The 25,691-nt window shown below is 45.9% G+C and overlaps 2 protein-coding genes across 4 annotated transcripts in view; one reads left to right on the plus strand and one right to left on the minus strand.

Moving 5' to 3' along the window:
• Window positions 1-10,108, plus strand: part of cib1 (calcium and integrin binding 1 (calmyrin)) — a 35,929-nt gene extending 25,821 nt beyond the window's left edge. For all 3 annotated transcript variants that reach the window (XM_085972400.1, XM_085972397.1, XM_085972398.1), the window contains exons 7-8: window positions 8,409-8,497; window positions 9,755-10,108. In XM_085972400.1, coding sequence (XP_085828526.1) covers window positions 8,409-8,497; window positions 9,755-9,776 — 111 coding nt within the window. In that variant the 3' untranslated portion in view covers window positions 9,777-10,108. The remainder of the gene's footprint in view (window positions 1-8,408; window positions 8,498-9,754) is intronic.
• Window positions 10,109-11,130: 1,022 nt separating this feature from the next.
• On the minus strand, window positions 11,131-22,474 carry LOC147097425 (RCC1 domain-containing protein 1-like). The gene is made up of 6 exons (XM_085972401.1): window positions 22,051-22,474; window positions 17,461-17,582; window positions 16,515-16,634; window positions 14,326-14,505; window positions 12,636-12,665; window positions 11,131-12,017 (listed from the first exon to the last, which is right to left on the minus strand). Exons 1-6 carry the CDS (start codon window positions 22,284-22,286, stop codon window positions 11,869-11,871), a joined length of 837 nt encoding a protein of 278 aa, XP_085828527.1. The 5' UTR covers window positions 22,287-22,474; the 3' UTR covers window positions 11,131-11,868.
• Between the last annotated feature and the right edge of the window lie 3,217 nt (window positions 22,475-25,691).

The following is a 25,691-nucleotide window of genomic DNA, read 5'->3' on the forward strand; positions in this document are numbered from 1 at the left end:
CTCCACCCAGATGCCCCTCGTGAAGCTCCTTTAGCACTTTATCCTGGAGTTTGGGTGGAATCACCACTCTGGATCCACACATCAAGGTTCCTCGGCACACTGACAGCTGTTCTCTTCTTTGCGAAAATGCTGGCAACAGTGGTTCGCCATGTGCTGGCCATCCCTTCATTGTTAAATCGTAGACCCGTGAGAGAGTAGGGTCATTTCTGGTCTCCCTTTCAATGGCAGGATTTGTCACCGGTAGACATTCCACTATGGTAGAGTGGAATATCTCTACTGGGTCTACTGTAGGTGCCTCTTCTATCGTTGGCAACGGCAGGCGCGATAAACCGTCAGCATTCCCATGCTGTTTTGACCCTTTGTATTCAATGTTGTATTGGTGTGCCCCTAGAAAAAGGGACCACCTCTGTAGTCTTTGTGCCGTCATAATGGGGACACCTTTCTTAGGGTTGAATATGGAGATGAGGGGTTGATGGTCAGTCAGCAAGGTAAATTTTTGTCCGTGTAGGTAATGGTTGAATTTCTTCACTCCCCATACCAGGCTGAGTGCTTCCCTGTCTATCTGGGAATAGTTACGCTCAGCTGAGTTCAATGAGCGTGACGCAAAAGCTATCGGCCGTTCCGAGCCATCAGGGAATCTATGGGACAATACCGCTCCTATGCCGTAAGGGGATGCATCGCACGCCAGTCTGATTGGTAGTGATGGGTTGTAATGAGCCAAAACTTTCTCGGATGTGATTAAGTCTTTACATTTATGGAAGGCACGTTTACAGTCTTCGTTCCATTTCCAAATCACTCCTGTGTGTAGAAGATCATTAAGAGGGTGTAGAATAGTTGATAAGTTCGGTAAAAATTTATGATAGTAATTTATTAATCCCAGGAATGACCTCAATTGTGAAACATTTTCAGGTGCTGGGGCTTTTATAACTGCTTCAATTTTTTCAGGTGACTTATGCAACCCTTCCTTATTAATTATGTGGCCACAATATGATATCTGATTTTGGAAAAATTCGCACTTGGGGCGATTTGCTCGTAGGCCCCGTTCTTTCAGCCTAGTGAGCACCTGCTCCAAATTGGCAAGGTGCTCGTCGTTTTCTCCTGTTATAAGGATGTCGTCTAGGTAACACTGAGTCCCCGGAATCCCTTGCAGGACTTGCTCCATAGCTCTTTGCCAGATAGCTGGAGCTGATGCTACTCCAAAAACCAGTCGATTGTACTGGTACAGGCCTTTGTGTGTGTTTATTGTGAGATACTTTTTAGAGGTCTCCTCAACCTCCATCTGTAGATATGCCTGTGCCAAGTCAATTTTTGTGAAACGTTTCCCTCCGGATAGTGAGGCGAAAATATCTTCTATCCTCGGAAGAGGATACTGTACCGTGTGAAGGACCGGGTTTACAGTCACCTTAAAGTCCCCACAGATGCGAATTTTTCTCTGTTCCTCAGAGTTATTTTTCAATGCTTTTTTCATGACTGGAACGATGGGTGTTGCCCATTCGCTCCAATCTATTTTGGATAATACGCCTGCCTTTTCCAAATTCTCCAGCTCTGCCTCGACTGCCGGACGTATTGCGTATGGCACCGGTCTTGCCTTAAAAAATTTTGGAATTGCTGCATCTTCCACTTTTATTGAGGCGGTGATGCCTTTCAAGGTTCCTAGTTTCTCTTGAAACACTTCTTTGGCGTTGGCCAAGATGTCTTTTAATCGTTCAGGTATGATGTCATCATTGTTTTTTTCCTTACTGGTCACCGTCAGTGCCTGAATGGAGTGCCAGTCTAAACGTATCTTCCTTATCCATTCACGTCCCAACAACGGTGGACCACCATCTTGTAGAATGTATAAATACAACTTTTGTATTTCTTTGCCGTTGTATACCACAGGCACCTTTATTTTTCCTTTGGGGTATACTTTCTGCCCCGTATATGTTTTTAAGATAATGGATGTGTCTTTTAGAGGTATATGCGAAAATAGCCTCTCGTAATCTCGTCGATTTATTACGGTTAGAGCTGATCCTGTATCTAGCTCCATTTTAACTGGGGACCCTGCTATTATGAGGGTAACCCAAATGGTCTGGTAATCTTCATTGGCAATTACATTATGTAATTTGAGAGAGCTTAGTCTCTTGTTCCCGGAGTCGCTATCGCTCTTCTGGTCTTTGGAGCTACTGTCCGTCATCATTTGTACCTTTCTGTGCTTTTCCTTATTGATTCTTTTCCCATTAGTGGATTTTTTATTTTCAGATCGGCATACACGTGGAATATGTCCCATCTTTCCACATCGCCTGCATGCTTTTTCTTTGAACCAGCAATCCCTCTGGTCATGGTTGGATCTGCCGCAGCGATAACATCTTTCGAAACCCCGTGTCATTTCATGGGTGCCGAAGTCCTGTGGCCTTTGCTGTATCTTTGCCGCTCCTATTGCACTGAAAGCCTTGTCCAGTGTTAAATCTTTTCCAGAAGATACCTTTTTTTGTGTTTCTACACTTAGGGGATCGCAGATGAATTTGTCTTGCAGAGAATCTGCCAGTCCTGCCTCGAATTGGCAGTGTAGGGTATCAACAATCTCCTCAAAATTCTTGTCCATCGGTTCAGCTGGAGTGATTAAGTTGCGTAACAGCTTGTATGTTTCTGCGCCCATTAGATCCAGAAGCACTGAAGCTTTTTTTTCATCTTCTATTCCATTTGCGGTGCAAAACACCTCCACTCTTTCTACATGTGGTCCAATCCTCTATCTTGTTATCAAAAACATCAATATTGCCAAAGTTAGGCTCTGTTTCGTTATCAAAAGCATCAATATTGCCAGACTTAGGCATTTCAAAAAAAGATATGGCGCTTCCTGCGCTTTTTTTTTCTCTCTGTAGCAACGATATGGCGCTTCCTGCGCTTTCCCGCCGCTGCTACCGATAACAATGCTGTTTTACTGTGGTTTCCGTTTATTCACTGTTGGAGACTCGTTCCCGACGGAGGTCTAAACGCTGACCTGCTTGCCGCGCCGGCCGTCTCCCGAGTGCACCCTCCCAGTCCGTTATTGCTTGCCTCCGATTTCGCTGCCTGTCTCAGCTGTAGAGCCCGCCGCTGGAGCCCCAGCCTGACGCCCAGGAAGGATTAGCGCAGTACCTGCCACCAGCTTGGCCAGCTGGTGAAACCACAGTTTCTATTACTTCCTTGAGTCTTCTGGACGCTGGAGGAATCGATGTCCTTGAGGTGCTGCCGAATTGCAGGTAAGTCCGTTTCCACTTCGTCGCCACTGTAGTGTCCGTGTGTAGATAAAGACACTGAAGACAGGAGTTGGTTCATAGGTATTTACTAAGCAAGTCTGGGGGGGTTCTAAAGGATATACACAATACACAGGCTTATATAGCCCAAGTGGCAATTACCGGCATTGCGCACACCTGGGGCTCTTAAAGGCACATACACCACAATTGCTTTTAAAGGCACATACACCACAGGGTAATGGCCCACAAGCCTCGGGTATCTAGGCTCAGGTACCCATTCTTCGTGTGTGAGCCGAGATAGTGAATTTCAGCAGAATAATTGACTGGAGGAAGTGCACCAACCAAGTTAGATCCTTGTGCAAACAAGCACGTACGCCCCTTCCAACAGGGGGCACTGGTCAGCAATCAGTGCCAGAAACAGAGGGGCTATTTTTACTTGTTGGCACTGAGGCCCCTCAGAGTTACCAGTGATCGTAAACTGGAGATAATTTACTGTTTTGTTTATGATGCGCAGCAGCTGTAGAGGAATAAGTAATTTCCTTCCGACCCCTTTGTACATTAATTTTCCAAATGCAGTTGTTATGGAACCTGTATTAGGTTCGTGGCACTGTTGCCGGTGAACGATAGAACGCAGCCCAGCATTCACTGACTGTTTCAGTAGGAGCACCAACTGGGATTTCACACGTTACACTAATTCATTTCAAGGGAGCGCCTGGTGCTTTATTATTAGGCAAAATCTTTTTAATTTTGCACATGAACTCATTCCTCCAGAGAATTAAAATATATATTTCAATGGTTAGGTAATTGGTTATACTTGGAACAGGTTATGCCTCTCTGTGCCCTCACTTAAAATGAGAAACGCAAGAGTGAGGTTACTGTGTCTGACCCATAAGAAATGTTTGGGTTCTTATTCAACAAAAAATATAATTTCGGACATTTTTCTGTTAGAATTATTAGCAGTTTTGTTGCCGTTAATAAATTGAGATTTTAATTTCATTTATGCAAGGGTATTTGTTACCACCTCAAGTCGTCAACCATGATACTGGCTTTAAGACCTAGGATTTATGTTACTGCTGTCAAATTCTAATATATGGTGCTATTTTTTACTGTTGTGGTGCATGCTATTCTGCCTTTCTGTCCATTTCCACCTGAAAATCATGAGTGGCCTTGCCCGTGGTTAGATTTGACTCTCCGTGTTAGCCTAGTGACATGGACAGTGGCTGTGGGAGAGTCCGACCATCCCATCTTTATGGCCAGTGGAGGACTGGTGGCAAAGAACAAATGTTAGAATTAAAAACAAACAGACAGCTTGCATTCAGTGTGTAAGTAATCGATATTCTGCGAGTAAGTTTAAAGTACTAGCTTATTGTTGATCATTATTAGTGTGGGGTCTGGAACACAGTTGATGTTTAGGTGCTAACCTGGTTTATCCCTTTAAGGCCATCGGGCAAAATAAACACGTTCAGGTTAATTGTTGCTCCTTGTAAATTTCAAGATCCAGGCTGGAAGAAGCTAGCATTAAATGACTGGGTTTCTTTCTCCTTTTTACGATTGTTTTGCCACTTTAACAAAACAACAACTAGCACCTTTAACGTAGTAAAACGTCCCAAGGCGCTGCACAGGAGCGTCAAGACAAAAAACGTGACACCGAGTCACATCAGGAGAAATTAGGGCAGGTGACCAAAAGCTTGGTCAAAAAGGTAGGTTTTAGGAATGTCTTAAAGGAGGAGAGAGAGGTAGCGAGGCGGAGAGGTTTAGGGAGGGAATTCCAGAGTTAAGGGCCCAGGCAACAGGAGGCACGGCCACCAAAGGTGGAGCGATTATAATCAGGGATGCTCAAGAGGGCAAAATTAGAGGAGCGCAAATATCTCGGGGGGTTGTGGGGCTGGAGGGGGTTACAGAGATAGGGAGGGGCGAGGCCATGGAGGGATTTGAAAACAAGGATGAGAATTTTAAAATCGAGGCTTTGCTTAACCAGGAGCCAATGTAGGTCAGTGAGCACAGGGGCAGCCGAGTTTTGGATGACCTCAAGTTTACGTAGGGTAGAACATGGGAGGCTGGCCAGGAGTGTATTGGAATAGTCAAGTCTAGAGGTAACAAAGTCATGGATGAGGGTTTCAGCAGCAGATAAGCTGAGGCAAGGGCAGAGACGGGCAATGTTACGGAGGTGGAAGTAGGTGGTCTTAAGATGGAGAATGAAGTAGTTGACTCGGAGACTAGGGTCCTGAATTTAAATAAAGGAAACTATGATGGTCTGAGGCGCGAGTTGAGTAGGATTGATTGGGGAATGTCACTCAAAGGGTTGACGGTGGATAGGCAATGGCAAGCATTCAAAGACCGAATGGATGAACTACAGAAATTGTTCATCCCAGTTTGGCATAAAAATAAAACAAAAAAGGTGACTCAACCGTGGCTAACAAGGGAAATTAGGGATAGCATAAGATCCAAGGAGAGGACATATAAATTGGCCAGAAAAAGCAGTAACCCTGAGGATTGGGAGCAGTTTAGGATTCAACAAAGGAGGACAAAGGGATTAATTAAGAAGGGGAAAATAGAATATGAGAGTAAGCTAGCAGGGAATATAAAAACTGACTGTAAAAGCTTTTATAGATATGTGAAGAGAAAAAGATTGGTGAAGTCAAACGTAGGTCCCATGCAGTCAGAATCAGGGGAATTTATAATGGGTAACAAAGAAACGGCAGACCAATTAAATACATATTTTGGTTCTGTCTTCACTGGAGGACACAAATAACCTCCCAGAGATGTCGGGGAACATAGGGTCTGATGAAGGGGAGGAACTGAAAGAAATCAGTATTTGTAAGGAAATTGATGGGACTGAAGGCCGATAAATCCCCAGGGCCTGATAATCTACATCCTAGGGTACTTAAGGAAGTGGCCCTAGAAATAGTAGATGCTTTGCTGGTCATCTTCCAGCATTCGATGGAATCTGGAACAGTACCCATGGATTGGAGGGTAGCTAATGTTACCCCACTATTCAAAAAAGGTGGTAGTGTGGAAAATGCTAGAGTCCATTATAAAGGATGTAATAGCTGAGCACTTGGAAAACAGTGACAGGATCGGACAAAGTTAACATGGATTTACAAAAGGTAAATCGTGCTTGACTAATCTACTGGAATTTTTTGAGGATGTAACTGGTAAAATAGATAAGGGAGCACCAGTGGATGTGGTGTACAGGAAACTTTGTGCTCTCCGGCACCGACGGGACCCAGCTGTTGCCGTTCCCTCAAAACTGCCGGACACTCCCGCGCTAATGTTGAAACATACGGAGATTTTCAGCTCCGTGTGAATCAACAAACCCTGTTGCTTAGCAACAGCTTCTAAACAGTCGGCAAGCGTCTCTAGCTGAAGCTGTTGCTTAGCTACAGAGCTTGACTGTTGTGAAAAAAAACGGTTCCTGTATTTGGACTTTCGATAAGGTCCTGCATAAGAGGGTTAGCGTGTAAAGTTAAGGCACATGGGATTGGGGGCAAGGTATTGACTTGGATAGAAAACTGGTTGGCAGACAGAAAGCAAAGAGTTGGAATAAATGGGTCTTTTTCCGAGTGGCAGGCAGTGACTAGTGGGGTACCGCAGGGATTGGTCCTTGGATCCCAGCTATTCACAATATATATTAATGATCGAGACGAGGGAACTAGATGTAATATCTCCAAATTTGCAGACGACACAAAGCTGGGTGGGCGTGTGTGCTGTGAGGAGGATGCCGAGAAACTCCAGGATGATTTGGACAGGTTGGGTGATTGGGCAGAAGCATGGCAGATGCAATATAACGTGGATAAATGTGAGGTTATCCACTTTGGTGGCAAAAACAGGAAGGCAATTATCTGAATGGCAATAGATTGGGCGAAGGGGAAGTGCAACGAGACCTGGGTGTCTTTGTGCACCAGTCGCTGAAGGTAAGCATGCAGGTGCAGCAGGCGGTTAAGAAGGCAAATGGTATGTTGGCCTTCGTAGCGAGAGGGTTCGAGTACAGGAACAAGGATGTCTTGCTACAGTTGTACAGGGCCTTGGTGAGACCACATCTTGAGTATTGTGTGCAGTTTTGGTTGCCTTATCTGAGGATGTTCTTGCCATGGAAGGAGTTCAGCGAAGATTCACCAGGCTGATACCTGGGATGGCAGGTATGACGTATGAGGAGAGATTGGGCTTGTACTCGCTGGAGTTTAAATGAGAGGGGATCTCATTGAAACTTAAAATTCTGACAGGACTGGACAGACTAGATGCAGGAAGGATGTTCCCGATGGCGGGGGAGTCCAGAACCAGGGGTCACAGTCTAAGGTATGCCATTTAGGACAGGAATGAGGAGGAATTTTCTACCACAGAAGGTAGTAGAGGCCAATTCATTAAATATATTCAAGAAGGAGTTGGATATATTTCTTAAGGCTAAAGAGATCAAGGGATATGGGGAGAAAGCAGGGACAGGATACTGAATTTGGATGATCAGCCATGATCACGTTGAATGGCGGAGCAGGCTCGAGGGGCCGAATGGCCTACTCCTATCTTCTATGTGTCTTTGTTATGCTGCGGATATGGTCAGAAGCTCAATTCAGGGTCAAATATGACACCAAGGTTGCGAACAGTGTGGTTCAGCCTCAGACAGATGTTAAGGAAAGGGCTGGAGTCAGTGGCTAGGGAACGGAGTTTGTGGCAGGGACCGAAAACAATGGCTTCGGTCTGCCCAATATTTAATTGGAGAAAATTTCTGCTCATCCAGAACTGGATGTCAGACAAGCAGTCTGACAATTTAGAGACTGTGGCAGGCAGGGGTCAGTCGAGAGAAGTGGTGGTGAGGTACAGCTGGGGGTCATCAGCATACATGTGGAAACTGATGTCGCCGCCAAGGGGCAGCATGTAGATGAGAAATAGGAGGGGGTGGGGGGACACCAGAGGTAACGATGCGGGAGCGGGAAGAGAAGCCGTTGCAGGTGATTCTCTGGCTACGATCAGATAGATAAGAATGGAACCAGGCGAGTGCAGTCCCACCCAGCTGGACGACAGTGGAGGAGGATGGAATGGTCAACCGTGTCAAAGGCTGTAGACAAGTCAAGAAGGACGAGGAGGGATAGTTTTTACCTTTGTCACTTTGCCGAGATCCAAATTAAGTTTCGAGAGCGCCATGGGTGTATTCCTGACCTGAGATTTTTAAAATTTGTAATATATACTTACTGTAACACCCAGATTTTGGAAGAATCCGATATTGATAAAGATGGGACCGTGAATCTCTCAGAATTTCAGCACGTCATCTCCAGATCACCTGACTTTGTGAGGTAAACAGAATTTAATAGCTCTTCCACTTTCAGTAACTCGCCTTAGCTGAACCCTGATTCAATCACATCTATTGAGAGAGCGCACCAATGTGGAGAAAAGGAATGCTATTGTAAATACTAAATCTAAATTAATTTAAGGGACCAGATTCGATTTCTGGTTTGTGATTAATTAAATACAACTGGACCAACAGTTGGGGGAGCTGCAATTGGTCTCTGATAAAAAATACACGTGTGGATTACCTGTGAGGACACGAGGCTGATTTTAACTCACTCTGCCCGGCATAAACGGGGGCAGTCGCAGCCTGAAAATGGCAGGTCACTTACCGTCCAGTATAAGCTGGCAGCCTGATTCAATCTATCAACTGAGCAAGAACACGGACACAAAATGGCTGGAGCCAGGTGAGATCTCTCTGGTAATATGCAAATAAGAACATGAGCAGGAGTTGGCCATTCGAGCCTGCTCTGCCATTCAATAAGATCGTGGCGAGTCATAGAGTTATACAGCACAGAAAGAGGCCCATCGCGTCCACGCCGGCCATCAAGCCCTGTCTAATCTAATCCCATTTTCCAGCATTTGGTCCGTAGCCTTGTATGCTATGGCGTTTCAAGTGCTCATCCAAATGCTTCTTGAATGTTGTGAGGGTTCCTGCCTCTACCACCCTTTCAGGCAGTGAGTTCCAGATTCCAACCACCCTCTGGGTGAAAAAGTTATTCCTCAAATCCCCTCTAAACCTCCTGCCCCTTACCTTGAATCTATGCCCCCTTATTATTGACCCCTCTACTAAGGGAAAAAGTTCCTTTCTATCTACCCTAGTTTACCTCACGGACGCAACAATTAAGCTCTGACTGACCTGAGGCTCTGCTTACTTAACGCCAATTAGACTTTGTGGCTTTAAAAGGACACGGGTCCACCTCAGCATGGACCGTGCATTACATTGTACAACACTGCTGTCCTCGGGATCATCCGACTCTACCTCAAGTCCACTATCCCCATATCCCTGATTCACCTTAATATGACATACACATAAGACCCCAGTTGCAATTATGAGGTACAAATGGAGCGTGCACCACACACCTTCCATCCATTTGTACCAGGGGCTCAAAACATCCCAGAAAATGCAACTTTCTATTGATGGGGCCAAGAGGAGGAGTGGCCTCTCCTGTACCCACAAAAAAGGTCCACCCCGTTATTAAAAATGTGTTGTGTTTTTGCTGCTCTCCTCCGCAGATTTTGACCAACTTTTGTTTGTCTTTCAGCTCCTTTAAGATTGTCCTGTAACCTAACCGTGGATCATCCGTGATGGGAAAAGTCAATCGACCTCCCTGGATCATTTGGCCCTGTGGGATAGATCAGTGTTCTCCTGATTCCAGTAACTCTGACTGTTAATTTTTTTGGGGGGGAAGAAAGGGATCTTTGACTAGAAATTTTTCATCTGTATCACAGCATCAATTTCTACAGCTACAGTATTCAAAGTAATCATGTTTCAAAATATCAATATCTGATTTACACCAGGGAGGAGAAAAAAGTTATATTTTGTGACTAGAATGCTTACAATGACAGAAACTAACATTTATTTTTACTGTGCAATAAAGGTATTTTCATCCTAAGCACTCACTGTACGGGTCTCATCAGTTTTAGTCACCAACACTGTTTCAAAAGTCTCATTTCCAGCTCCTGTTTTTCCCCGCAGTATTCTCCCAAATGTGCTCCCCCAGTTGACGTCCGCAAACATGGCCGAATGGGGAACAGTGATGAATGTTTTTGGAAGCTGACAACTTCTCAAAGCCAACGCCAAAAAGCAGTGGGAGCTTTTCTGAGCAAGAGCAGGATCCCCAACAATTCTCTCAGATTTGCAATGCTACAGGACACAGGCAAAGTAGAAACACACCGACACTGCGTACCTTGGGCTACAGGGCGGAGACAGGCTTGGAGAAAGCGAAATTCTTCAACGCTCATCTCTCCGCACCAAAACCGAACCAGAAAGAATTCAATAGTGGCTGGGAAAAGGAAGTGTACCATGACGTCCCAACACAACCAGAATTGTTCCAAATACGAACACAGAACCTAGAAGAATACACACCCTAATAGAACGCAACTTTCTCGGCCCAGCTAATTGTTGCTGCTGCATTGCAGCAGATGTAAAGGAGCATGAGAGAAAGCCCCAGGAGAGGATGGTATCACCAAAGGTATGCTCAGGAAAGCACTTGGGAGACAATGGCCACGGCAGCCGAGGGCTTCACCAGCCTGTTGAGGCCGGGCTAATTCCCAAGGTGCTGGAAGCCTAATGGGAACCGTGTTCACAATGGTCCACATACCAGACAAAGATGTTAAGGATCCCAGCCTCAGGCATCACACACCGTCTCTCTAATAGCAACTTGAGGACACGGATTTCAACTCAGGCCAGGGTTCAGGAGAGGATAAGGAACAGGTTTGAGGACCCATTTACTGTCAAATCTATCAAGGGGGTCTCTTGAACACTCCCTCGCTACAGAAGTGATGAGTGAGTGACACCTTAAATATGCTTAGGAACTAATCTGCAGAAAAGTTAAAACTTTTTAATTAAGTCAACTGAAAAATAATTTAGTTTATTTTAATTTCCACCGTATGAATATTAGGCGCTTATAAAAATGCATTTGTTATTATAAAATACTTAATTTTAATATTGCATTAATATTTACACAATGGGGTTTGGCCAGTATGAGCTGGGAGCGCGCTACGGGAAACAGCCAAAGGCAAGGGTGGAGAGATGGATAGTGAGGAAGGGGGGACAACAGAGTAGGAACAATGTACATGTAAAAGGAGAGCGATATGGCAGGAAATCTGGCCCATACACAATGCTTCCTGTATCAATAGGAACTAATAATTTAACAAAGTCTCTAACTTATTGCTGTCTTTTATAAACATTTTCTGATCCTAATCATTGTGTCATTCGGTCATGCTGTTCTGATACCAAGGCAAATTTTTATCTTTGGCAACACGGCTTTCCTCCTTTTCCTTAAAGTGCCAACTCCTGCAGCGTCAGTCCTGTGGGCACTTTAGATCCTCCGATACTTTGCCCATGTGACCATTCTTCTCAAAAGTTAAGATGTCAGCAGACAATCCTGCCCTCATCAGGAGCTATACGTGCACAGTTTCCAACACTGGATAACAAATCAGGAGCGGGACACACAGCCCAGTTTGTCCCCTTCCTAACCCATGAGTACGCCAACTAGTGCGTTGGGTAACTCAACCTCGACTGGGAATCAAAACCAACAATCCCAGTTCCGTGTAGTATGGTTCAGCACCACACTATTACCTACGAGGCCGCTGCGCTGATTTTCCACACAATCTTAAACACCACTGAATTGACACAACACAGTCCGTCCAAGGTTTAAAGTTCTTCCTGTTGTGCAAAGACAAAAGTGTTCCACGGCCCACAGACAACATCCAGGACAGAAAGGTGGTTTTGTGTGAAGTACTCAACAAGCCTTGGAAGATCAGAGCTATCGGTCTGTCCGTGGCCAAGTTGTCCATAGTTACCTGGAAAATATAAACAATCTGTAAAACCTACTGTGGAAATAATATACTTAATATCCAATAACATAAATAGGAGCAGGAGTCGGCCCTTCGAGCCTGCTCCACCATTCACTAAGATCATGGCTGATCTTCAACCTCACCCCCACCTTCCCTCACTATCTCTCGAGTCCCTTAGTATCCAAAAGTCAATCGATCTCGGTCTTAAATATACTCAATGGTTTACTTGCATTCATACAGCACCCCATCACACTGGTAGGTCTCAAGGCACTTCAACGGTTATGTAGGAAAAGGCAGCCGCCATTTTACCTCAGCAGCATCCCACAAACCACACCGAGGTGAATGACTAATTGGCCCATTTGATTTGCCGATAGTTGGTTGAAGGATCAATATGGGCCTGGACACAAGCAGAGCTGCCCAGTCTTTAAATAGGGCCGCGGCACCGTCAATGTCTGTCGGAACAGCGAACAGGCACTCACTGGGAAAGATGGCACCTATAACACAACGCTCGCTCAGGGGCAGTCCAGGTCACGAGCTCAAACTCTCAACCTTCTAGTCCAGAGGCTACTAGCAACTCAACCAAAAAACCAACACTAAAGCTTGTTTCAATCGATGAATACTTACCCCAGCCCCATGTGAAGAGCTTACCTCCCCCTGGAAAAGAGGGAAAATAACAGGATTTAATAGTCAACACTGAAGCTGTGTCCCAAGTTACTTAGGAGCTTTCAATGAGTAGTTCTATTGTCAAAATCTATATATATGTGACGATTAGGCCACATTTTGCCAACTACACAACTGGATAGAAGGTCGAACGTGAGCTCAAGTTCTGAGGTTTGCTAGTGATGAAAAGACATCGAAGACCTTAATAATCTCAATAACTAATCTCTCAGCATCGTGAAAGAAATGAAATCATGATGTGATGAATGGTGTCTGATTTATGCCGTAGAAATTTCTAGACAATGTACTCAAATAACGAGACCCAGTAACTTTACTGAAATCAGTGATACTGTTCGCAACAGACGTGAGAGAAAGCGCCAGAGATACACAGCATATCAGCGTCTGAAGATAGGTTAATGTTTCAAACATTAAGCAGGGTTTCTCGTTTCAGTAGCTGATGGACCGGTTGTGTATTTCCAGCACTTTCGGTTTTCATTTCAAATTTTCAGTTTTCTCTCTTTTTAAGGACAGATTTTCTGCTCACTATGAATGGTGTGTGGAACTGAAATCATCTCTTATTGACAATCTGGTAGATATGAGACAGTACTGCACTCTCACTAGGAGACCCGAATCTCAGTCGGGTATGGCATCAGGCACCTTCACAGCCAGAGTTTACCATCTCATCTGGACAGGATGGAAGGAAACGGGGAAAAGTGGGTTAAGGAAAGCACGTTTTCTGACCAACCAATCAAGGGATGGTAGTAACAGTCCGCAGACTTCTTATTCACATAGATTCTTTTATCTTGTCTACTGAGGAACGCTTAAGAGATTTGGGGTGGGAGGAGACTTGGAGAGCAAAGATCTCCGACACATTCACAATCTAAGATCTCAGCTGTACAGCCAAGACCTTTCACTCCTAATGTTAAAATCCTGCATTACCACAACATTAAAATGGCTAAAATAACAACAGAAAATGCTGGAAAAACTCAGGCGGCCAGGCAACATCCGTGGAGAAAAAATAGAGTCAACGTTTCGGGTGAAAACCCTTTGTCAAGACTAAAGAAGCACAGGGAATGAAATAGATTAAGAGGCCAGGCTGGGACAGAACAAAAGAGAAGAGACATTAAGAGGTATTCAAAACGAGACGAGATGGTGATAGGACTAGTGGAGACAAAAGACGGCTCTAGATTAGGTGTGAAATGCGCTGGCAGAATGAGAGACAGCTGCCATGTGGGAGGGGAAAAAAAAAGAAAGAGGGGGGGGGGGGAAGGGCCAAAACAAAGGTGTGGATAAAAAATATAAAGTAAAAATGTAATGGGGCCGAGGTTATGATCTGAAATTGTTGAACTCGATATTGAGTCCAGAAGGCTGTAAAGTGCCTAATTGGAAGATGAGGTGCTGTTCCTCGAGCTTACGCTGAGCTTCCATGGAACAATGCAAGAGGCCGCGGACGGTGAGGTCCGAGTGGGAATGGAGCGGAGAATTAAAGTGACAGGCGACCGGGAGCTCGGGGTCACCCTTACGGAATGGCTAATTTTACAACGGAACTTAGTAGTTACACTGAGAAACTATCAAAACAAAATCAGTATTGCCACAGACCAGTCCGCCATTCTCTGGAGAAACCGTTAACCGTTACTGAGCGCCTGCTGGTACGTACTGGTGACGGCCGCGGTATGCCGTGACCCACAGCTGACCTTGCCGACCTCCGACTCCTCTGGTAAATCCAGCAGTGCAGGAAATGCCTGGATTGAGATGAACACATTCAGATCGCCCGCGGCCGCTTCTTTACTGGTAGATCTCGTCACCGTGTCGCCTGCATCGCTCAGGCTCGGAGTGCCTGTGTGTAAAATTGAAGTTACAGTTTAAGCTCAACATCGATATGCAAACACCAGCGAACTGTGACAAGCACGGAATGTTTACTGCTGTTTAAAATAAAGTAACGGCTAACAATAAAAGCGATGCCCACTTTATGTAACTGAACTGCATCAAGTGAAAGCAAGTAATTGAGTAGTTTGCCGGTTCCCACTGAATCCGTCTTATTTCTACTGTGGGTCGGACTCTGCACCAACTATATGTGTGCGAGGAACACGAATGTGTAGTCACGAATAGCTTTTAACACTATTGTCCATGTGCTAATCTCTCACATGCAGTTAGTGCAAAACCAATTTTTGTAACTTTGCCAGTCTTTGCCATGTCGGTGGGGAAACCACATTGCTGTCCTGTACTGACCCGCTCAGAGCTCAGCCTGCCCACAGCAAGACGCTAAAGTGCCAACACAAAAGCAAATGCTGTCGGGAGCTTTTGGTCAAAGCAGAGCAAGAGAGCGACCATTCTGGGACGGTTTTGCTACTTCCAATGGCAAGAGTGTCTTGACTGCCACTGATGCTGCACTTACTGTTGGAGGCAGCCCTGTAATATAAAGGGACATGATAGAATCTGGGTCAGCTCATACTGAAAACAGAATGAGCAGCTCGCTTAGTTAAGCAAGTAGCTGAGCCATGAAGAGCAGGAAGGTCTCGGGACTGACGTGTCGATGGAGTTGGCTAATGGAGCAGTAGTAGGGGCACTGCAATCGCTCTCAGTGTTTCTACGTTTGGGAGAGGCAGATTCTATCAAGCAACCCTTGCTGGACAGTGCATGTGTAACATGTCAGATGAGGACAGCATCAGGATCAGAGTGATGCTCCACGCAGTCAAACTGCTGAAGTGTACTGTGTAAGCTCAAGAATGATCACTCAGGTGAGGCACCAGAGGGCAACCAGTACCCGTGAAACGGTATCCCATCAAAGGTCTTTAGGAGAGGAGAGAAGAGTGATGAGAAAAGACAGTACTCTGAATGGCAATAACTAAAATGCAGTTTGTTCGCAAAGACGATTTGTTCTGCTATGTTTCCTTGTTAATCAGGATTGCAAAGTAATGCATTGGTGGCGACCATTCCAGAATAAATTGTGTAAACCCTTTCTAAGCTGCTGTGTGATAAGGTTTTAAAGAACAGTTGCAACTAGAAGTACCAATTACAAGATACTGTTTATTTTACAATCGATCAGCAAAGTTCACATAAGACTTAATGCACATATACCACATTTCTGTATGTTACTTTTATATAAGGGGCAACCTATACACAAAGTTTTCAGACTGCAGCAAGAGGATAGCACCTGAGAGAGACAGGTCATGTTAGGTAGACTGGGAGGGAAAGGGGAACATGAAACACAGTCCAAGAGGTCATATTTTCCTCCACCTATTGTTAGGGAAGAACTCACACTGACTTTATCACCAACATCGGTAGTAAAATATACCTGCTTGTGTGAGATGACTGGCTCTTCAAAACTAGTACAGTGACCTGGCCAGTCTCTGCTCTACACACAGAACAAACCTCTTTAGGTCGCACTGCACAACTGTATTTATCTAGGGTGCAGAGTGTCAATGTAAACAGGGGATCTGTAACGCTGCAAAACCAAATCCCAAGTTCTTGTTGAAAACATTCTTACTTCTAAGAGGAAACTCTCGTTTAAACGGCACCGAAATATCCGGAATTCTCTATTAACCGGCAAAATTCATACTCCGAAAACACCTTAATAACTGGCAATGTTGCCGAGTCCGAGTCTCCCGCGGTGGCCGAGTTAGTCAGTGGGGGGTAGTTCTCCAAACTGCCACTACTCGGCTTCTTGGTGCTGTCGGAAGTCCGAACACCTCAATAACAGGAGTCTGACTCTTTGTTTGTTAAAAATAGCCTCGGTAGATAACCCTCTCAGTCATCCCGAATTTTTAATCAACTGGCACCATCCCGGTCCCGTCGGTGCCGGATACCAAAGAGTTTCCTGCAGTTTAAAACCACGAGTCTCCTTACCCTCTCCGGAGAGCCGCTTGTGCGGAGAGGGCTTCCGATGCTCCTCCTCGGAACGTGACTTTGTCGGCAGTCCCAACTGCCCGGACTCATTCCATCCCCAGACGTACAGATCTCCTGATCCTAATTGTTGTAGAAAGAAAACACGAGCTCTAATAGCGACAAGTTCGAATTAAATACATCGCCAAACCAGACTTGTACATTTAACCGATGGCAGAGGATGGGAAACAGCTCACATTTACAGTCGAGTTGTGCTTGTGGTTTCTGTTATTGAGAGAGCTCTAAATAATCAGGCTACCTCCCTGTGTGGTACATTAACGGGTCCCAAACAAATTACTTTCAGAAACTGCTATTACTGGGTAAATGCATATTGTGGCTCAAAGTCCCAGGCTCAATCCTTGCTCTGTCCTGAGTTAGCAGAGGCCAGTAAGGTCACCAGATGGGTCACCGAGGATAAAGAAGGGGCCAAGGTTTCTACTGCTGATCACTATCCTGTGACTATTGCTAGAAAATGTCCACCTGTGGACATTCAGACAAGATCAGGCTCAGCTGGGATGGTTTCTTCAGTTGAATAACCTGCAGTCACTCAACATCTAGGCTCACAAAGGTTGGTCACTCGGACGAGGTACCGGGGGGCAGGTGGTGCCCACGGGAGCTTACCCCAGTACGAGTCAGTGCCTGCAGGAGAGGCAAGGAAGAAAAACTGGAGGAAAAACTATTTCAGCGCAGTCTAGTAGATATGGATCAGGGCATGGGGATGAGTATAGCTCCATCGGCACGCAGTAGTGGCGGTATCGATGCAGCTTCTTGATGGAGAAGATAAACTCCACACTATCCTTTGCCTCCAGTCCCACAGGAGAGCCAGCAGCGGAGAACTGCGTATTAGGGGAGAAATCAGGGGTCCGTAAATATATCGCAGATAAGATGTTGCTGCGGTGACGAACCTTACCACTTGCACTTACGGAATGCCAGGCCCCAGCTGCTACCTCGGCCATTGCCAGCCCGTGCAACGCCTCCACGATACGCGGCTCTGCTTCACCTTCAACACTACCGTGTCCCAACTGACCATGCCTGTGAAAAGTAACAGCGCGTTGCTGAAAAATAAGCACCGATTGGATATTTACAACAAGTTGAAGTTCTTTACACCTTTAACACAAAGTGTTTCACAGAGGAGAGACAGACAGCAATGGTGGCCACTCTTCTTCTCTTAGGCAGTCCCTCGGAACCGAGGATGACTTGCTTCCACATTAAAAATGAGTTCGCAGGTGACTGATGAGTCCAATGCGGGACCTACAGTCTCTGTCACAGGTGGGGCAGACGGTGGTTGAAGGGGCGGGTGGGTGGGGTGCTTGGGTTGACGTGCGCTCCTTGCGCTGTTTGCGCTTGGCTTCCGCTTGCTCCCAGCAAAGAGACTCGAGGTGTTCGGTGCCTTCCCGGATGCTTCTCCTCCATTTTGTGCGGTCTTGGGCCAGGGATTCCCAGGTGTCGGTGGGGATGTTACACTTTTTCAAGGCAGCTTTGAAGGTGTCCTTGAAGTGTTTCCTCTGCCCACCTGGGGCTCTCTTGCCGTGCCGGAGCTCCGAGTAGAGCGCTTGTTTGGGAGTCTCGTATCGGGCATGCTCGAAATGGTAGGTGTCGAGGATGCTTTTAAAGGTGGGAGAAGTAGAAAGGTGGAGGGGGTTTAGAGAGTAGGGTTGAGACAGCCGATAGCTGTCTCCAACGGGAGAATGGGAGGGGGTAAGGAAAGATGTGTTTTGGACCAAATTTACCATCGGATGCCATCAACGGTGTTTTAAAAAACACTCACCACCTACAGGAATGTCAAATCTGCTCCGTGTCAACACCCACTCAGCATTTTACCCAGTGAACGAGACTCTTATTTTTAAAATCCCTTTTCCAATTTTCTCTCTCTCCCCCTCCTGAAGGCGCTGCTGTCCATTTCCATCGGTGGTCGTTTCTCACGCGCGGGTCTGTACAGCGAATTTCGGCAGGGTATTTAATCTTGGGGCATTTATTCGAGCCAAGCCTAATCCTGCCGAAAAGGGTCAGTGGAGATGAAACAGGAGCTGGAACCCTGGCTGGTACTTTTCTCCCCTGGCTCAAATGGCCGGTAATCCCAACGGTAACATCCAGCTGTCCCGGTTGGGATCAACTAACCGGCAAAAGCCAAGAATCAAACTGGGCCATCAGGGCTTTATGCCTTTTTTTTTAAAGCACTAGGCCATCAGGGCAGCTAATTATAGCTAGTTTATGCAGAAATGTTATCGGCGTGTTTCAGATGGGGAATGACTGTGGGATGGCTAGCTTGCTCCCCGATAAGGGGTAGGCCATTTAGGACAGAGATGAGGAGGAATTTCTTCACCCAGAGAGTGGTGAACCTGTGGAATTCTCTACCACAGAAGGCAGTAGAGGCCAATTCATTAAATATATTCAAGAAGGAGTTGGATATATTTCTTAATGCTAAAGGGATCAAGGGATATGGGGAGAAGGCAGGGACAGGGTACTGAGTTTGGATGATCAGCCATGATCACATTAAATGGCGGAGCAGGCTCGAGGGGCCGAATGGCCGACTCCTGCTCCTATCTTCTATGTTTCTATGCTCCAGTCAAAGCTCCACAAGCCCGTTTGCCAGTCCTTGTCCAATATGTAACGTGTATGTCACTGCTGCTGAGATCAGGGCAGGACCATGTTTCAAGAGATTAAAATGATCCCGGACAAATACCAGAAAAGTCACGAGTACAGAAAAATATACTTAACTTCAATCAGATAACATCTAGGATGACATCTGGAGTAATGAGGGACTGAAATAATGGTTTGAAAAGTAAAGCAGAACTGATTTTAAAGATAATAAAGTGGGAATTAAGTGAATGGGAAGTTTTATTCAATGATCAGGGTTATTTTCACAAAATCTAGTTACTACTACCCAAGTTCAAACATTATTCGAAACTTTAATATGCAAGACAACTTGCATTTATATAGCACATTTAATGTAGTAAAACTGCTCAAGGTGCTTCACAGGAGCAGAATCAGACAACAACTAACACCGAACCACTTAAGGAGATATTAGGACAGGTGATCAAAAGCTTAGTTTTAAAGAGCGTCTTAAAGGAGGAGAGAGAGGCGGAGAGGTTTAGGGAGGGAATTCCAGAGCTCAGGGCCCAGGCAGCTGAAGGCATGGCCGCCAATGGTGGAGCGATGGAAATCGGGGATCAGCAAGAGTTAACCGGCAGAGTTCTCAGAGGGTTGTAGGGCTGGAGGAGGTTAGAGAGATAGGGGCAGGTTCATGGAGGGGTTTGAACACAAGGATGAGAATTTTAAAATCGAGGGGATGGTGGACCGGGAAACCAAAGCAGGTCAGCAGAGGGATGAATGGTGAACGGGGCCTTGGTGAGGGTTAGAACACAGTTAGAGTTTTTGGATGAGCTCCAGTTTATAGAATGTTAAAAATGGAAGATCACCCAAGAGTGATAATGGATTCTGGAGGTAAAAAGCATGGATAAGGGTTTCAACAGTTGATAAGCTGAGGCAGGGGCGAAGATGGGCGATGTTACGTAGGTGGGAGTAGACGGTCTCTGTGATGGAGAGGATATGGGGTCGGAGGCTCTGCTCAGAGTCAAATAGGATGCGAGGTTGCGAACAGTCTGGTTCAGCCCGAGACAGTGGCCAGGAAGTGGGGTGGAATCGGTGCGAGGGAATGGAGTTTGTGGGGAAAAGGGGGTGGGGGGGGGGTGTTGCTGGAGATGATGACTTTGATCTTCCCAATGTTTAATTGGGAGGAAATTGCAGCTCAACCAGGACTGGAAGTCGGATAAGCAGCCTGGCACCACAGAAGCAATGGAGGGGTGGAGAGAGAGAGAGAGGTGATGGTGAGGTAGAGCTGAGTGCGGTCAGTGTGCATGTGGAACCCAACGTCATGTTTTTGGATGATTTCACGGAGGGGCAGCATATAGATGAGAAATAGGAGGGAGTCAAGGATAGATCCTTGGGAGACTTCAGAGGGAACAATGCGGGGGTGGGAAGAGAAGCCGTCGAAGATTATTCTCTGGCGACAACTGGATCGAAAAGAATGGAATCAAGCATGTGAAGATTCAATTTGAAATGGAAGTCTGAAATCCAACAGAACTGTAAAAATACACGGTTTAGTAGTAAAAAGCAGTAATGCAGCATCGACAGGAAACTCTCGATTTACCGGCACCTAAATAACCGGAAATCTCTGTTAACCGGCAAAATTCAGGAGTAGGTTCAGGTAAGTTTTACTTCATATTAGTGTCAGTTCCTGGATCTGTGGCCGTGTAACCGGGGTTCCTGCACCTGTTGCTATGCAACAGGGACGCCTGGATCTGTGGCCGGAGTTCCTGCACATGTTGCTAAGCAACAGGGAAGCCTGGATTTGTTGTTGTGTACGGAGCTCTCGTACCTTTTAAACTATACCTCTCTGTAATCCGGACTTTTTGATAAACCGGCACCACGCCGGTCCCGTTGGTGCCGGATAATAAAGAGTGTCTTGTAGCTTTGGACACTACAGATTTTTATTAGCAGTCATTCAAGTACTTCACCGAGAGAGTACCGAGGGCATCCATACACTTTTGTGGAGACTAGGTGGTGCAGTGACTAAGTGGTGCAGTAAGTTAGACACTAGTTTTTTCCCCTTTCTGGGACTTGGGCTCAAATTCAGTAAACGAATGAGATGCAGCACAGAGTGCCCTGAATTTCCACTAAACTGACCATCTCACTGAGAGGAGCCACAGGGTGGCTGGTGTGCGAAATGGAACAAGTGTCACACTGGTGCAGCAGACATGCTTTTTTGACACCAAGGCCAGTGCACATTGCTGGGGAATAATAGCAGGGAGCTTTACTCTGTATTTACCCGAGTGCTTAATACTGACTCTCGGTGTCTGAAATGAAAAGAGTAACATCTACAACCTTCGAGGTGACAGGGCATACGACACCAGGAAACTCTGTGGACCCGCACCCATTATGAACAGGGTTGAGGTTGCTCAAAGTAATTTTGCATCAGCTGGTTAAAGGAAGGAGCGAGAGATGAAACTGTCACCCCATCTGAAATAAAAACATGAAACGCTGGAAATACTCAGCGGGTCAGGCAGCATCTGTGGAGAGAGAAACAGAGCTAACGTTTCAGGTCGATGGCCCTTCGTCAGAACAGAACAGGGAAGGTCATCGACCTGAAACGTTAACTGTGTTTCTCTCTCCACAGATGCTGCCTGACCTGCTGAGTATTTCCAGCATTTTCTGCTTTTATTTCAGATTTCCAGCAACTGTAGCATTTAAAAAAAAAAAAAATGTCACCCCATCTGTCTGGCTGTGTTCAAATAGAGGTGAAAACACAGTGTTTTAACCCACATGGGTACCACAATGGTCCCTTAGGATTAGATCCAAAAAACACATTCACGAGTGACTAGATTCAAACCAACAACTTTAATGCAATGGATCTTTTAACGACTATATATATATTGAGCTCACAATCCAGAACACGGCTCGGTTATACAACAGCATATACATCATTAAAAATAAACCTTACCGTCCTGAGCCCCAGGAATACACCGTCCAATCAAAGCTCAGCAGGAGAGCATGCTCAGTCCCAAGTGCCAGCTTTCTTGCACAAAGCAGTGGTGACAATGGTTTGTAAAATGGAAGAGATGTTGTAACGTAGCCACCAGGGACCAGTGGAAGTGCTGTGAGGATGAAAAAGAGAGAAAGTATGTGTTTTCCCTCCGCTATTCCCCAGTAATGAAAGGAATTACACAACGGAGTCATATAGAGCAGACGACCCAAGGTTTGATTCACGGTCCGTGCCGAGTTAACTAATTTATCTGGACAAACAACAGGGTGCTTTGCGGAACACCTCCGTTCAGTCCGTAAGGGTGACCCTGAGCTTCCGGTCGCCTGTCACTTTAATTCTCCGCTTCACTCCCACTCTGATCTCTCTGTCCTCGGCCTATTACATTGTTCCAATGAAGCTCAACGTAAGCTTGAGGAACAGCACCTCATCTTTCGATTAGGCACTTTACAGCCTGCCGGACTCAAAAATTGAGTTAAACAATTTCAGACTATAACCCCTGCCCCCATTTTTCAGGCAGTTTATGATTTTGCCATTCCCATTTGCAACATTTCATTCTCTCCTGCCTCTACCCTAGCACAGAATGTTCCTTCCTCCCCTCCCCCTGCCTCCTGCACCTGCTTAATACCTGTTCCATCTCCAGCCTTTTCCAGTTCTGACGAAGGGTCCCAGACCTGAAACATTAACTCGGTTTCTCTCTCCACGGATGCTGCCTGGCCTGCTGAGTTTTATTTCAGATTTCCAACATCTGCAGTATTTTGCTATTGTAACAGGGCGCTCCCGATGGCCTTCGTGCCCCCGAGAGCAGTAACGCAGCCCAATTTCCCACTACTATGCAGCAATTCCAACTCTCAACACACAATAACACTGCACACACACAGATCTGTCAGCATCTGTAAGACAACGTTAAGGTACTGGATGTGGACCCTTCACACCTAAATGTGAACTTTTTCTTCTCTTTACAGACGCCGGGAGACCTGCTACACTTTCCCAGAATTTTCTGTTTTTACTCCTGCTTCCTAAGGGGCAGCGAGGCGAAGTGTAGCACCCCTACCACCTTGGCACTGATCAGGGAGTGAACCCCAGACCGTCTGGGCTATAAGACTTGGCGCTAGCTTCAGCCATGCATTCACCCAGCAAGCCACATCGGCGAGCTTTCACTCTTTTAAATGGGTAAATGAGCGTTGGTGCATCAGCCCGACACCTTGTGTAATCAGAGGGGAGTATTAACAAATCGAGTATCATTTACATTGGGGCAGGTACATCACTCATTGCTCCCTCTACACAATAGCTCCCATTTAATTCCCTGCGTTTATTCACTACATAAAGGCGAATTGTGTGGGGTATTAGGACATTTGTCCAGGAGAATCGTGTTGATTGCAGAGCATGTTTAGACAGCCGCTGTACTACGGGATTATAGGCAAGAGAATAGCAACTCCTCGATCACAAATACAGCTTACATTTTGTTCTCAGATGTTGGATTTTCTGCTGGCTGCTGTAGAAACATAGAAGATAGGAGCAGGAGTAGGCCATTCGGCCCCTCGAGCCTACTCCGCCATTCAATGAGATCATGGCTGATCATCCAAATTCAGTACCCTGTCCCTGCTTTCTCCCCATATCCCTTTAGCCTTAAGAAATATATCTAACTCCTTCTTGAATATATTTAATGAATTGGCCTCAACTGCCCTGTGTGGTAGAGAATTCCACAGGTTCACCACTCTCTGGTTGAAGAAATTCCTCCTCATCTCAGTCCTAAATGGCTTACCCCTTATCCTTAGACTGTGACCTCTGGTTTTGGACTCCCCGACCATCGGGAACATCCTTCCAGCATCTAGTCAGTCTAGTCCTGTTAGAATTTTATAAGTTTCGATGAGATCCCCTCTCATTCTTCTAAACTCTAGTGAATACAAGCCCAATCGACCCAATCTCTCTTCATACATCATTCCTGCCATCCCAGGTATCAGTCTGGTGAATCTTCGCTGCACTCCCTCCATGGCAAGAACATCCTTCCTCAGATAAGGTGACCAAAACTGCACACAATACTCAAGGTGTGGTCTCACCAAGGCCCTGTACAACTGCAGCAAGACATCCTTGCTCCTGTACTCAAATCCTCTCGCTGTGAAGGCCAACATACCATTTGCCTTCTTAACCGCCTGCTGCACCTGCATGCTTACCTTCAGCGACTGGTGCACAAGGACACCCAGGTCTCGTTGCACTTCCCCTTTTCCCAATCTATTGCCGTTCAGATAATAATCTGCCTTCCTGTTTTTGCCACCAAAGTGGATAACCTCGCATTTATCCACATTATACTGCATCTGCCATGCATCTGCCCAATCACCCAACCTGTCCAAATCATACCGGAGTTTCTCTGCATCCTCCACACAGCACACATGCCCACCCAGCTTTGTGTCGTCTGCAAACTTGGAGATATTACATCTAGTTCCCTCATCTAGATCATTAATATATATTGTGAATAACCGGGTTCCTAGCACCGATCACTGCGGTACCCCATTAGTCACTGCCTGCCACTCGGAAAAAGACCCGTTTATTCCAACTCTTTGCTTCCTGTCTGCCAACCAGTTTTCTATCCAAGTCAGTACCTTGCCCCCAATCCCATGTGCTTTAACTTTGCATGCTAATCTCTTATGCAGGACCTTATTGAAAGCCTTCTGTGACTCCAGACCCACAGCAACGTGGTTGACTCTTAACTGCCCTCTGTGGTTCGAGAAGGCGGCTCACCACCACCTTCTCAAGGGCAATTAGGGATGGGTAATAAATACCAACCTTGCCAGCAACGCCCACATCCCAGGAACGAAAAAAAACCCAACCAACCTTAAAAAGGTGACATGAGGAAATACTTTTTTACATAATGAGTGATTAGGCTTTGGAATGCACTGCCTGATAGGGCGGTGGATACAGGTTCAATTGTAGCCTTCAAAAGGAGAAAAAATTGCAGGGAAATGGGAAAGAACGGGGGAGTGAGACTAACTGGATTGCTCTTCGAAAGAGCCGGCATAGACTCGATGGGCCGAATGGCCGAATGGCCTCCTTCTGTGCTGCACTATTCTATGATTCTATGATTCTGGTTGGTGATGAGGGAATGGAGTTCGTGGTCAGGGCCGAAGATGTCGGATTCAATCTTCCCAAGTTCATCTGGAGGAAGTTAAAGTATCCCCGTCAGATGTTGCTCTGCTCCTCCGGCTCTATAATTCTTAGTTTGCAGTTTCCAAAGCTGATTTTAAATCTTTTTCTCTCTTTATCTAACCCGCTGAACCCATCCGTGCGGGGGAGGGCGAGTTGCTGTTTAAATATCACAGAGCGGGGCTTCCACCCACTGAGTGAATCAATGAGCAGGACAGTCGCTGGAGACAGGCTGCTAATATATGCAAATCACCTGCCTGCTGGGTAATGGCAGAATGACAGAAACTGTATTTCTTTTTCACACAATTATAATTATATTTACAAAGGGTGACTTGTATATATTGTATATATAGTGGATTCCGCACTGACCGCTGTGAATGGGCGAGAAGCGGGTGGGAGCTCAGCCTCTGTTAAAGGGGGTTTGCTGAGGGTGGGGAGCGGTGTGGCGGCCAATGTTAGGT

Source organism: Somniosus microcephalus, chromosome 32 (assembly GCF_052327205.1).
Source record: "Somniosus microcephalus isolate GS21.2 chromosome 32, FLI_Smic_1.0, whole genome shotgun sequence".
NCBI classification, from domain to species: Eukaryota; Metazoa; Chordata; class Chondrichthyes; order Squaliformes; family Somniosidae; genus Somniosus; species Somniosus microcephalus.

Excerpts from the sequence above, each read along its gene's own strand:
- LOC147097425 (XM_085972401.1), bottom strand. The coding sequence starts at position 22,286 with ATGACTCCGTTGTGTAATTCCTTTCATTACTGGGGAATAGCGGAGGGA. Across the intron at positions 14,506-16,514 it reads CAAGCGGCTCTCCGGAGAGG|GCACTCCGAGCCTGAGCGAT; the intron begins GTAAGGAGACTC and ends TTTTACACACAG. Across the intron at positions 12,666-14,325 it reads GCATACCGCGGCCGTCACCA|GGGGAGGTAAGCTCTTCACA; the intron begins GTACGTACCAGC and ends CCTCTTTTCCAG.